The sequence below is a fragment of the Coregonus lavaretus genome, assembly GCF_964263955.1.
Source record: "Coregonus lavaretus genome assembly, contig: HAP1_SCAFFOLD_1284, whole genome shotgun sequence".
Lineage (NCBI taxonomy): Eukaryota > Metazoa > Chordata > Actinopteri > Salmoniformes > Salmonidae > Coregonus > Coregonus lavaretus.
The window spans coordinates 92,519-107,272 of NW_028165979.1; the positions used below are offsets into that span (position 1 = coordinate 92,519).

The 14,754-nt window shown below is 48.0% G+C and overlaps 1 protein-coding gene across 1 annotated transcript in view; it reads left to right on the plus strand.

Annotated features, from left to right (window-relative positions):
- The window catches only part of ift74 (intraflagellar transport 74), a 55,218-nt gene that overhangs the window by 8,012 nt on the left and 32,452 nt on the right, over positions 1–14,754 (plus strand). Inside the window, exons 9-13 of the mRNA XM_084190445.1 lie at positions 4,716–4,854; positions 7,955–8,017; positions 9,237–9,380; positions 11,261–11,301; positions 11,387–11,466. Coding sequence (XP_084046571.1) covers positions 4,716–4,854; positions 7,955–8,017; positions 9,237–9,380; positions 11,261–11,301; positions 11,387–11,466 — 467 coding nt within the window. The remainder of the gene's footprint in view (positions 1–4,715; positions 4,855–7,954; positions 8,018–9,236; positions 9,381–11,260; positions 11,302–11,386; positions 11,467–14,754) is intronic.

A 14,754-nucleotide genomic window follows, 5' to 3' on the forward strand; every position in this document is an offset into this window, starting at 1 on the left:
TATTTTCCCCAAAGTATGTTTTCATTGGTATGAGATTAGTTCTTTTTTTTTTTTCACTTTCAAAATTAGAATTGTTCATAGAGAAACAATAAAATTGGATTTTCTGAGTCCATGTCAATGTTTAAATCACATTTTTAGGTCTGGAAGAAAACGATCAAATAGATTTTTTAGTATAATTCCCCTTTAATTGCGCGTCTAGTGTGTGAGGAATGTGCCTTCTAACATGCCGGTCTAGTGATGGTTCTGTACTGATGCTACTCATTTCACGGCAAAGTTGGGATAATGTCAATGTTGCGTTGATTAGATAGTAGCTGGGAGCTTGCGGTGTCTGATACTTGTGATATTTGTTTATGACAGTTTGCGGTGGAACACGTGAAAATTGCATGTACTTTAAGAATTGTTTGGCGAGCTACACATAAGTGGCCTGCAAACTACTGGTAGCTAGCGATCTACCTGTTGGAGACCCCTGACCTCCACTATGAAAGACCTGTTGGAGACCCCTGACCTCCACTATGTTTGACCTGTTGGAGACCCCTGACCTCCACTATGTTTGACCTGTTGGAGACCCCTGACCTCCACTATGTTTGACCTGTTGGAGACCGCTGACCTCCACTATGAAAGACCTGTTGGAGACCCCTGACCTCCACTATGTTTGACCTGTTGGAGACCCCTGACCTCCACTATGTTTGACCTGTTGGAGACCGCTGACCTCCACTATGAAAGACCTGTTGGAGACCCCTGACCTCCACTATGTTTGACCTGTTGGAGACCCCTGACCTCCACTATGTTTGACCTGTTGGAGACCCCTGACCTCCACTATGAAAGACCTGTTGGAGACCCCTGACCTCCACTATGTTTGACCTGTTGGAGACCCCTGACCTCCACTATGTTTGACCTGTTGGAGACCCCTGACCTCCACTATGTTTGACCTGTTGGAGACCCCTGACCTCCACTATGTTTGACCTGTTGGAGACCGCTGACCTCCACTATGAAAGACCTGTTGGAGACCCCTGACCTCCACTATGTTTGACCTGTTGGAGACCCCTGACCTCCACTATGTTTGACCTGTTGGAGACCGCTGACCTCCACTATGAAAGACCTGTTGGAGACCCCTGACCTCCACTATGTTTGACCTGTTGGAGACCCCTGACCTCCACTATGTTTGACCTGTTGGAGACCCCTGACCTCCACTATGTTTGACCTGTTGGAGACCCCTGACCTCCACTATGTTTGACCTGTTGGAGACCCCTGACCTCCACTATGTTTGACCTGTTGGAGACCCCTGATACAAACAAAAGACTGGGAGCAGCTCAACTTCTGCTGCAGCAGCCTCCATGCTGGGTCCCTCAATACTAGCCTGGCCTCCAGGCTGGGTCCGTCAATACTAGCCTGGCCTCCACGCTGTTCCCTCAATACTAGCCTGGCTTCCATGCTGGGTCCCTCAATACTAGCCTGGCCATGCTGGGTCCCTCAATACTAGCCTGGCCTCCACGCTGGGTCCCTCAATACTAGCCTGGCCTCCACGCTGGGTCCCTCAATACTAGCCTGGCATCCATGCTGGGTCCCTCAATACTAGCCTGGCCTCCACGCTGGGTCCCTCAATACTAGCCTGGCCTTCACACTGGGTCCCTCAATACTAGCCTGGCTTTCACACTGGGTCCCTCAATACTAGCCTGGCCTTCACACTGGGTCCCTCAATACTAGCCTGGCCTTCACACTGGGTCCCTCAATACTAGCCTGGCCTTCACACTGGGTCCCTCAATACTAGCCTGGCCTCTACGCTGGATCCCTCAATACTAGCCTGGCCTTCACACTGGGTCCCTCAATACTAGCCTGGCCTCCACGCTGGGTCCCTCAATACTAGCCTGGCCTTCACACTGGGTCCCTCAATACTAGCCTGGCCTCAGATCTTTTTGTGCTGTCTGGCCAACTCCTCATGCGCCAATGACCAGAGGAGTTGGCCAGACAGTACAGACAGCACAGACCAGGCTACCTCCATGGTGGGTCCAACAGGGTTCCGTGTTGTCTTTGTAGTCCCCAGTCTCAATGTAGCGGTCCTTTATGTATCCATCCTCCTCCTCCTCATCATCCAACCCATGGGCGCTGGTCTCCGTCTGAGTAGCGTCCTGTAGTGAACACGTTAACATCCTCCTCCTCTCTCAGCCGCTTGGTGCCGGTAGTTGAACAGCAGCTTGTACCAGGACTGGGTCTTGACGGCATACACGATGAACATAGAGGTGGTCAGGGCGATGGCTACCGCACCCAGGAGAAACTTCCAGGCGTTCCGCACCACTGGCATCCCACTGCCACTGCCTGGGGGAGGGACAGGAGCAAACAGACAGCCAGGGATCACATACTTTAGAACACTCCTATGTGGTCTCCTTAGTATACAGTAATCCCCCCCTAATCCATACATCATTGGCCCCCTCGTACATTGACATTTTGGTCATTTAGCAGACGCTCCTATTCAGAGCTACTTACAGTCAGTTGTCGTGACGTGACTTTCATTAATATGATGACTGTTATTTATCGAATCAACTAACTATGTTTTAATTGTTACTCAGTTAAATTAATCATGTAACAATTAGGAATATTGTTCCAGTGTTTACTTTTTGGACTTTTGGCAAAAGTATTCTGGAGACAAAGCACATTCCTTTCACCATACTAGAGGGCCAGAGATGATCCCCCTCTCTAATTTATGGCAGAGTGTTAAGGTGTCAAGACTGGCACAGCCCCCTCCCCTCTTCTGTGGGTAAGAGGGTCTGGTTGTTGTCAGCCATTTGCCAAGCTGATCTGAGGCCTTTGATCCTCACCCAGGAGAGTCATGACACAGCGCATTCACAGGATTAGTAGCTGTACTGTCGTTTAGCCATCTGGTTTTGAAGAACTGTCTATGACCTGCTCTAGTGTAGATGATTGTGTCTGTCTGCTGACTGACCACGAGAGTTTACAAACTTTCTTACCCTCTCTTCTGAAGTCTCCTCAGGATAAGGGCCTCCTCATACCACAGTGTTAATAGAGTCTATAAGACTCCTGTCTCAGGGTAGCAGTGCTGATCTGGGATCAGGTTACCCCGTGTCCATGTAATCTTACTCATTATGTCCCTCTCCTCAACCACTGTGTTATATAGTCTAGTCATTAACACCTCCTCATACCACTGTGTTATATAGTCTAGTCATTAACACCTCCTCATACCACTGTGTTATATAGTCTAGTCATTAACACCTCCTCATACCACTGTGTTATATAGTCTAGTCATTAACACCTCCTCATACCACTGTGTTATATAGTCTAGTCATTAACACCTCCTCATACCACTGTGTTATATAGTCTAGTCATTAACACCTCCTCATACCACTGTGTTATATAGTCTAGTCATTAACACCTCCTCATACCACTGTGTTATATAGTCTAGTCATTAACACCTCCTCATACCACTGTGTTATATAGTCTAGTCATTAACACCTCCTCATACCACTGTGTTATATAGTCTAGTCATTAACACCTCCTCATACCACTGTGTTATATAGTCTAGTCATTAACACCTCCTCATACCACTGTGTTATATAGTCTAGTCATTAACACCTCCTCATACCACTGTGTTACATAGTCTAGTCATTAACACCTCCTCATACCACTGTGTTATATAGTCTAGTCATTAACACCTCCTCAACCACTGTGTTATATAGTCTAGTCATTAACACCTCCTCATACCACTGTGTTATATAGTCTAGTCATTAACACCTCATCATACCACTGTGTTATATAGTCTAGTCATTAACACCTCATCATACCACTGTGTTATATAGTCTAGTAATTAACACCTCCTCATACCACTGTGTTATATAGTCTAGTAATTAACACCTCCTCATACCACTGTGTTACATAGTCTAGTCATTAACATCTTCTCATACCACTGTGTTAAATAGTCTAGTCATTAACACCTTCTCATACCACTGTGTTATATAGTCTAGTCATTAACATCTTCTCATACCACTGTGTTAAATAGTCTAGTCATTAACATCTTCTCATACCACTGTGTTAAATAGTCTAGTCATTAACACCTCCTCATACCACAGTGTTATATAGTCTAGTCATTAACACCTCCTCAACCACTGTGTTAAATAGTCTAGTCATTAACATCTTCTCATACCACTGTGAGGACATGATCCTAACTCTGGTTTCTATAGGAAGGAGGACATGATCCTAACTCTGGTTTCTATAGGAAGGAGGACATGATCCTAACTCTGGTTTCTATAGGAAGGAGGAGATGATCCTAACTCTGGTTTCTATAGGAAGCAGGACATGATCCTAACTCTGGTTTCTATAGGAAGGAGGACATGATCCTAACTCTGGTTTCTATAGGAAGGAGGACATGATCCTAACTCTGGTTTCTATAGGAAGGAGGACATGATCCTAACTCTGGTTTCTATAGGAAGGAGGACATGATCCTAACTCTGGTTTCTATAGGAAGGAGGACATGATCCTAACTCTGGTTTCTATAGGAAGGAGGACATGATCCTAACTCTGGTTTCTATAGGAAGGAGGACATGATCCTAACTCTGGTTTCTATAGGAAGGAGGACATGATCCTAACTCTGGTTTCTATAGGAAGGAGGACATGATCCTAACTCTGGTTTCTATAGGAAGGAGGACATGATCCTAACTCTGGTTTCTATAGGAAGGAGGAGATGATCCTAACTCTGGTTTCTATAGGAAGGAGGACATGATCCGAGCGGTGGAGGAGGAGATGGAGCGGGAGAAGCAGGCTGCTGATGACATCATCAAAAAGATGTCTCCAGAGAAACAGGACCAGTACGCTGCCATGAAGGCCAACAACGAGGAGCTGCTACAGGTCAGTGGTGATCTAGGATCAGTTTGGCGTTTTAGATCATAATGAATGAGATGTACGGTGCCTTTAGAAAGTATTCGTACCCCTTGACTTGTTCCACATTTTGTTGTGTTACAGCCTGAATAAAACACATTTTTATAGATTTTTTTTTCTCACGCATTACCCCATAATGGCAAAGTGAAAACATATAGTTTTATAAATTTTTGCAAACTTATTGAAAAATAAAACAGTAATATCTTGCTTACATAAGTATTCAACCCCATGAGTCAATAGATGTTAGAATCACCTTTAGCAGCAATTACAGCTGTGAGTCTTTCTGGGTCAGTCTCTAAAAGCTTTGCACACCTGGATTGTAAAATAAAATATATATATTCTTCAAGCTCTGTCAAGTTGGTTGTTGATCATTGCTAGACAGCCATTTTCAAGTCTTGCCATAGATTTTCAAGTAGTTTTAAGTCAAAACTGTAACTAGACCACTCAAGGAACATTCAATGTCGTCTTGGTTAGCAACTCCAGTGTAGATTTGGCCTTGTGTTTTAGGTTATTGTCCTGCTGAAAGGTGAATTTGTCTCCCAGTGTCTGGTGGAAAGCAGACTGAACCAAGTTTTCCTCTAGGATTTTGCCTGTGCTTAGCTCTATTCCATTTATTTTGATCCTAAAAAAAACCTCCCAAGTCCTTGCTGATGACAAGCATACCCATAACATGATGCAGCGACCACCATGCTTGAAATATGAAGAGTGGTACTCAGTGATGTGTTGTTTTGGATTTGACCCAAACATAAGGCTTTGTATTAATTTCTTTGCCACATTTTTTTGTTTTACTTTAGTGCCTCGTTGCATACAGGATGCATGTTTTGGAATATTTGTATTCTGTGCAGTCTTCCTTCTTTTCACTCTGTCATTTAGTTTAGTATTGTGGAGTAACTACAATGTTGTTTTCTCCTATCACAGCCATTAAACTCTGTAACTGTTTTAAAGTCACCATTGGCCTCATGGTGAAATCCCTGAGCGGTTTCCTTCCTCTCTGGCAACTGAGTTAGGAAGGACGCCTGTACCTTCCCAGATCAGCAGTCCTACTCTGAGACACTTTACGAACAGAGGGGAGGATGTAACCCCCTGTGACATGCTCTAGACTCCTATGTCTCTTTCTTACGCCTTAGATTGGAGTCTACAGCCATGTCACGGGGTTAAGGGAGGACGTGAGTCGTTCAGTTAAAGAAGAGACACCGGGGGTTGTTGAACCTTTGTCATGATAAGTTAGTGTTGTGGTGGTGAAGTCTACATACTCTTCTCTGTAGTAGCAGTATGCATGGAACCGAACACTTACTGTATCTATACTCTCAGACAGCAGTCCTTGATGTCAAGCGATAACTGTTAGTAGGTAAAGCTACGTGACACAGGGTCCTGTCTGTTCCTCCCCCTGCTGGACATAACGACGCCAGGTGGCCTTATGTTGAGTAGGTGTCAGCACCAATGACTGATGTTTTCCTGTCTGTTCCTCCCCCTGCTGGACATAACGACGCCAGGTGGCCTTGTGTTGAGTAGGTGTCAGCACCAATGACTGATGTTTTCCTGTCTGTTCCTCCCCCTGCTGGACATAACGACGCCAGGTGGCCTTGTGTTGAGTAGGTGTCAGCACCAATGACTGATGTTTTCCTGTCTGTTCCTCCCCCTGCTGGACATAACGACGCCAGGTGGCCTTGTGTTGAGTAGGTGTCAGCACCAATGACTGATGTTTTCCTGTCTGTTCCTCCCCCTGCTGGACATAACGACGCCAGGTGGCCTTGTGTTGAGTAGGTGTCAGCACCAATGACTGATGTTTTCCTGTCTGTTCCTCCCCCTGCTGGACATAACGACGCCAGGTGGCCTTGTGTTGAGTAGGTGTCAGCACCAATGACTGATGTTTTCCTGTCTGTTCCTCCCCCTGCTGGACATAACGACGCCAGGTGGCCTTGTGTTGAGTAGGTGTCAGCACCAATGACTGATGTTTTCCTGTCTGTTCCTCCCCCTGCTGGACATAACGACGCCAGGTGGCCTTGTGTTGAGTAGGTGTCAGCACCAATGACTGATGTTTTCCTGTCTGTTCCTCCCCCTGCTGGACATAACGACGCCAGGTGGCCTTGTGTTGAGTAGGTGTCAGCACCAATGACTGATGTTTTCCTGTCTGTTCCTCCCCCTGCTGGACATAACGACGCCAGGTGGCCTTGTGTTGAGTAGGTGTCAGCACCAATGACTGATGTTTTCCTGTCTGTTCCTCCCCCTGCTGGACATAACGACGCCAGGTGGCCTTGTGTTGAGTAGGTGTCAGCACCAATGACTGATGTTTTCCTGTCTGTTCCTCCCCCTGCTGGACATAACGACGCCAGGTGGCCTTGTGTTGAGTAGGTGTCAGCACCAATGACTGATGTTTTCCTGTCTGTTCCTCCCCCTGCTGGACATAACGACGCCAGGTGGCCTTGTGTTGAGTAGGTGTCAGCACCAATGACTGATGTTTTCCTGTCTGTTCCTCCCCCTGCTGGACATAACGACGCCAGGTGGCCTTGTGTTGAGTAGGTGTCAGCACCAATGACTGATGTTTTCCTGTCTGTTCCTCCCCCTGCTGGACATAACGACGCCAGGTGGCCTTGTGTTGAGTAGGTGTCAGCACCAATGACTGATGTTTTCCTGTCTGTTCCTCCCCCTGCTGGACATAACGACGCCAGGTGGCCTTGTGTTGAGTAGGTGTCAGCACCAATGACTGATGTTTTCCTGTCTGTTCCTCCCCCTGCTGGACATAACGACGCCAGGTGGCCTTGTGTTGAGTAGGTGTCAGCACCAATGACTGATGTTTTCCTGTCTGTTCCTCCCCCTGCTGGACATAACGACGCCAGGTGGCCTTGTGTTGAGTAGGTGTCAGCACCAATGACTGATGTTTTCCTGTCTGTTCCTCCCCCTGCTGGACATAACGACGCCAGGTGGCCTTGTGTTGAGTAGGTGTCAGCACCAATGACTGATGTTTTCCTGTCTGTTCCTCCCCCTGCTGGACATAACGACGCCAGGTGGCCTTGTGTTGAGTAGGTGTCAGCACCAATGACTGATGTTTTCCTGTCTGTCTTTATCTCAGGATCTGGATGGTCGTCAGGAGGAGCTGGATGCCCTCATAACGCGGAAGGAGATGTTTGAAGCGGTGAGTGGCAGTGTGCATCCCAAATGGCACCCTATTCCCTTCAAAGTATCATAAATAACTCCCCCCCTCCCGACTCTACTGATAGCTACGTTATTGAGGAAAAATGTACTTTCTATGCCTGTGATATGTTGGTTGTCCCACCATCTTCAGATGAATGCACTAACTGTAAGACGCTCTGGACAAGAGCACCCCCCTTTTGCCCTCAGAACAGCCTCAATTCGTCGGGGCATTGGACTCTGCAAGGTGTCGAAAGCGTTCCGCGGGGATGCTGGCCCACGTTGACTCCAATGCTTCCCACAGTTGTGTCAAGTTGGCTGGATGTCCTTTGGGTGGTGGACCATTCTTGACACACACAGGAAACTGTTGGGCGTGAAACACCCAGCAGCGTTGCAGTTCTTGACGTACTCAAACCGGTGCGCCTGGCACCTACTACCATACCCCGTTCAAAGGCACTTAAATATTGTGTCTTGCCCATTCACCCTCTGAATGGCACACATACACAATCCATGTCTCAATTGTCTCAAGGCTTAAACATAATTTTTTTTACCTGTCTCCTCCCCTTCATCTACACTGATTTGAAGTGGATTTAACAAGTGACATCAATAAGGGATCATATCTTTCACCTGGATTCACCTGATCAGTCTATGTCATGGAAAGAGCAGGTGTTCATAATGTTTTGTCCACTCAGTGTTTAAAGGGAATAGGGTGTAATTTGGGTCACAGACACTCTGATGTCACAGACACTCTGATGTCACAGACACTCTGATGTCACAGACACTCTGATGTCACAGACACTCTGATGTCACAGACACTCCTGTCTGTATTAATACCACAGCACACCCATGACCTTCCAAACAGGCAGGGTGACGTTCATTTGAAACAGGTCACTGCTGTGTTTCTTCATGGGCTGAATCAACAAGCTCACTCACTCATGGGCTGAATCAACAAGCTCACTCACTCATGGGCTGAATCAAATGAAGGTTTTTAAGAGCATGTTTGAATGGTTAAAGATTGGGGGCTGTATCTAATAATCATGTTCATACATTTCCTGAAAACCCGAAATGTGTATTTTACTCAGACAAAAACCGTTAGTCTATTGTCATCATGGTTGTATTTAAACCAGGGTAGATGTCACTGGTGCCATAGAAGGAGCCAGGGCCTTCCACTAAACAGGTAGTTAGACTGACTCAATCCCTTCTGTCCTGTGTGATGTCTGCAGGAGCTCTATCACTCCCAGGTGAAACAGGAAGCTGTGTCACTACATGAGAAGCTTCAGGAGCTGGAGCTGAGGAGGGACGCCATGGTGGCAGAGGACAAGAGCATGGGATCGCCCCAGGAGGAGAGGGACCGGCTGTTTAAACAGGTGAGGAGAGGGACAGGCTATTTAAACAGGTGAGGAGAGGGACAGGCTGTTTAAACAGGTGAGGAGAGGGACAGGCTGTTTAAACAGGTGAGGAGAGGGACAGGCTGTTTAAACCGGTGAGGAGAGGGACAGGCTGTTTAAACCGGTGAGGAGAGGGACAGGCTGTTTAAACAGGTGAGGAGAGGGACAGGCTGTTTAAACAGGTGAGGAGAGGGACAGGCTGTTTAAACAGGTGAGGAGAGGGACAGGCTGTTTAAACAGGTGAGGAGAGGGACAGGCTGTTTAAACCGGTGAGGAGAGGGACAGGCTGTTTAAACCGGTGAGGAGAGGGACAGGCTGTTTAAACAGGTGAGGAGAGGGACAGGCTGTTTAAACAGGTGAGGAGAGGGACAGGCTGTTTAAACAGGTGAGGAGAGGGACAGGCTGTTTAAACAGGTGAGGAGAGGGACAGGCTGTTTAAACAGGTGAGGAGAGGGACAGGCTGCTTAAACAGGTGAGGAGAGGGACAGGCTGTTTTAAACAGGTTAGGAGAGGGACCGGCTGTTTAAACAGGTGAGGAGAGGGACAGGCTGTTTAAACAGGTGAGGAGAGGGACAGGCTGTTTAAACAGGTGAGGAGAGGGACAGGCTGTTTAAACAGGTGAGGAGAGGGACAGGCTGTTTAAACAGGTGAGGAGAGGGACAGGCTGTTTAAACAGGTGAGGAGAGGGACTGGCTGTTTAAACAGGTGAGGAGAGGGACAGGCTGCTTAAACAGGTGAGGAGAGGGACAGGCTGTTTAAACAGGTGAGGAGAGGGACTGGCTGTTTAAACAGGTGAGGAGAGGGACTGGCTGTTTAAACAGGTGAGGAGAGGGACAGGCTGTTTAAACCGGTGAGGAGAGGGACAGGCTGTTTAAACAGGTGAGGAGAGGGACAGGCTGTTTAAACAGGTGAGGAGAGGGACAGGCTGCTTAAACAGGTGAGGAGAGGGACCGGCTGTTTAAACAGGTGAGGAGAGGGACAGGCTGTTTAAACAGGTGAGGAGAGGGACAGGCTGTTTAAACAGGTGAGGAGAGGGACAGGCTGTTTAAACAGGTGAGGAGAGGGACCGGCTGTTTAAACAGGTGAGGAGAGGGACAGGCTGTTTAAACAGGTGAGGAGAGGGACAGGCTGTTTAAACAGGTGAGGAGAGGGACAGGCTGTTTAAACAGGTGAGGAGAGGGACAGGCTGTTTAAACAGGTGAGGAGAGGGACAGGCTGTTTAAACAGGTGAGGAGAGGGACAGGCTGTTTAAACAGGTGAGGAGAGGGACAGGCTGTTTAAACAGGTGAGGAGAGGGACAGGCTGTTTAAACAGGTGAGGAGAGGGACAGGCTGTTTAAACAGGTGAGGAGAGGGACAGGCTATTTTAAACAGGTTAGGAGAGGGACAGGCTGTTTAAACAGGTGAGGAGAGGGACAGGCTATTTTAAACAGGTGAGGAGAGGGACAGGCTGTTTAAACAGGTGAGGAGAGAGACAGGCAGTCATAGGTTTCTCTCTGTCTTTAAGTAAGGGTGGCAGGTAGCCTCAAGGTTAGAGTATTGGGGCCAGTAACAGAAAGGTTGCTGGTTCGAGTCATGGAGCCGACAAGTTGAAAACGCTGCAGCTGTGCCTTTGAGCAAGGCACTTAACCCCAATTACTCCAGGGGGCTGTACAATGGTAACCCAGGCCGTGATCTCACTCCCTGGGCGTGTCTCATGGGCACCCCCTAAATTATTCTGAAATACTGGGGGACGGGGGGGGGGGTGGAGAAGTTTGGTAAAGAGGTGTATATTTAAGGTCAAGTGAGTTGAATCTGTATGTTATGAATGCCCTCAACTGTCTCATATGCTTCAAAATGACACCTTGTTTTGCGCTCCAGGTAAAAGAGGACAACCAAGAAACAGCAAGCATGGAAAGACAGTACGTATTTCTGGGATATTTTGAAGTCTTATCCTAGCCAGCCAAAGTCATATTAGTGTTTATAACTCTGTGATGTTTATAACAGGTTGACTGAGATGCGTGAGAAGATGAGCCTGATCAACGAGGATATCCGACAGCTTGACAATAACATGGAGGAACACCAAGGTACAGACTGACTAAATCTCTGCACTGCTCTGCACTGGGGTCGTAGCTGGGGTCGTAGCTGGGGTCGTAGCTGGGGTCGTAGCTGTTTTATCTGAAGGGTTTCATAGTCGTGTATAACAATGAGATTTATGAGTTTTGCCATTTTCAAAGAGCTCTGCACTGGGGTGGTGTGGATGGGGAGTGGGATGGGATGGGAGAGTTTTGGGCACTTGGCCCAATGAGGGTGATGGGGTACAGGGGAGGGACAGGGGAGCATTGTCCCTCACTGAACTGTTCCATAACAGTTCAGTGAATGGGATATAAATCCATTAAGGCCGCTGGATACTGTCCAAGACTACTCTCTCCGCTCCGCCTTGCCTGTATAGATTACAGCATCCTGTCCTGGCCAGGGAGCACATATATCCTGCGTCCCAAATGGCACCCTATTCCCTACCTAGTGCACTTACAAAGGGAATAGGGTACCATTTGGAACTTAGGCATACTGTAGACGCCTCTCTGGAAGACGTCTGTCTGCTGCTCTGCTCCGGTCTTAATGGGGATGTATTGTTATACTCCAGAGGGGAAGTCAACATGGCTGGTGGTCGATTGTAGAGGTGTTTTGAAGTCCCACACCAGGGCACTTAATGAAGGAAAGTCCCACACCAGGGCACTTAATGAAGGAAAGTCCCACACCAGGGCACTTAATGAAGGAAAGTCCCACACCAGGGCACTTAATGAAGGAAAGTCCCACACCAGGGCACTTAATGAAGGAAAGTCCCACACCAGGGCACTTAATGAAGGAAAGTCCCACACCAGGGCACTTAATGAAGGAAAGTCCCACACCAGGGCACTTAATGAAGGAAAGTCCCACACCAGGGCACTTAATGAAGGAAAGTCCCACACCAGGGCACTTAATGAAGGAAAGTCCCACACCAGGGCACTTAATGAAGGAAAGTCCCACACCAGGGCACTTAATGAAGGAAAGTCCCACACCAGGGCACTTAATGAAGGAAAGTCCCACACCAGGGCACTTAATGAAGGAAAGTCCCAAATGACACTTCATGTCACACCCTGACTTATGGGACTCTAGTATGTTGAGTCAGGGTGTGGAGATCTATGTTGTATAGTCTATGTTTAGTTCTAGTTGTTCTACTTCTATGTTTGGCCGGGTGTGATTCCCAATCAGAGGCAGCTGTCGCTCGTTGTCTCTGATTGGGGATCATACTTAAGTAGCCTGGTTGTTATTATTAGTTGTGGGATCTTGTTCCGTGTTTAGAGGCTTGTTTTGTGTTTAGCCTTCGGACTTCACGTTTCGTTGGTTTGTTGTTTTGTTCTTGTGTTTATCGGTGAATAAACATGTATGCATTTCACGCTGCGCCTTGGTCTGACCCGTCCTTAAACAACCGTGACACTTCACATCAAATCAAATGTTATTGTTCACATACACATGTTTAGCAGATGTTATTGCGGGTGTAGCGTAATGCTTGTGTTTATAGCTCAGTGCAGTAGTATCTAACAATTCAGTCTCTCGGTCCCAGCTTTGATGCCCCTGTACTGACCTCGCCTTCTGGATGATAGTGGGGTGAACAGGCCGTGGCTCGGGTGGTTGATGTCCTTGATGATCTTTTTGGCCTTCCTGTGACATCGGGTGCTGTAGGTGTCCTGGAGGGCAGGCAGTGTGCCCCCAGTGATGCGTTCGGCAGACCGCACCACCCTCTGGAGAGCCTTGTGGTTGCGGGCGGTGCAGTTGCCGTACCAGGCGGTGATACAGCCCGACAGGATGCTCTCAATTGTGCATCTGTAAAAGTTTGTGAGGGTTTTAGGTGCCAAGCCACATTTCTTCAGCCTCCTGAGGTTGAAGAGGCTCTGTTGTGCCTTCTTCACCATACTGTCTGCGTGGGTGGACTATTTCAGATTGTCATTGACGTGTATGCCAAGGAACTTGAAGCTTTTCACCTTCTCCACTGCGGTCCCGTCGATGTGGATAGGGGCGTGCCCTCTCTGTTGTCTCCTGAAGTCCCTGATCAGCTCCTTCGTTTTGTTGACGTTGAGGGAGAGGTTATTTTCCTGGCACCACTCCGCCAGGGCCCTCACCTCCTCCCTGTAGGCGGTCTCGTCATTGTTGGTAATCAGGCCTACTACTGTTGTGTCGTCTGCAAATTTGATAATTGAGTTGGAGGTGTGCTTGGCCACACAGTCATGGGTGAACAGGGAGTACAGGAGGGGGCTGAGCACGCACCCTTGTGGGGCCCCAGTGTTGAGGATCAGCATAGTGGAGGTGTTGTTTCCCACCTTCACCACCAGGGGGCGGCCCGTCAGGAAGTCCAGGACCCAGTAGCACAGGGCGGTGGAGGATACTATGGTGTTGAATGCTGAGCTATAGTCAATGAACAGCATTCTGACGTAGGTATTCCTCTTGTCCAGATGGGATAGGGCAGTGTGCAGTGCGATGGCGATTACATAGTCTGTGGATCTATTGGGGCGGTATGCAAATTGAAGTGGGTCTAAGGTGTCAGGTAGGTGGAGGTGATATGATCCTTAACTAGCCTCTCAAAGCACTTCATGATGACATAAGTGAGTGCTACGTGGTGATAGTCATTTAGTTCAGTTACCTTTGCTTTCATGGGTACAGGAACAATGGTGGCCATCTTGAAGCAAGTGGGGACAGCAGACTGGGATAGGGAGAGATTGAATATGTCCGTAAACACTCCAGCCAGCTGGTCTGCGCATGCTCTGAGGTCGCGGCTAGGGATATCGTCTGGGCCAGCAGCCTTGCGAGGGTTAACACGCTTAAATGTCTAACTCACGTCGGCCACGGAGAACGAGAGCCCACAGTCCTTGGTAGCGTGCCGCGTCGGTGGCACTGTGTTATCCTCAAAGCGGGCGAAGAAGGTGTTTAGTTGTCTAGGAGCAAGACCTCGGTGTCCGCGACCTGGCTGGTTTTCCCTTTGTAGTCCGTGATTGTCTGTAGACCCTGCCACATACGTCTCGTGTCTGAGCCGTTGAATTGTGACTCCACTTTGTCTCTTTACTGGCATTTTGCCTGTTGGATTGTCTTACGGAGGGAATAATTACACTGTTTGTATTCAACCATATTCCTTGTCACCTTGTCATGGTTAAATGCGGTGGTTCGCGCTTTCAGTTTTGCACGAATGTTGCCATCTATCCACGGTTTTTGGTTTGGGTAGGTTTTAACAGTCACAGTGGGAACAACATCCCCTATACACTTCCTGATGAACTCGTATACATCCGTGTATACGTCAATGTTATTCTCAGAGGCAACCCAGAACATATCCCAGTCTGCGTGAT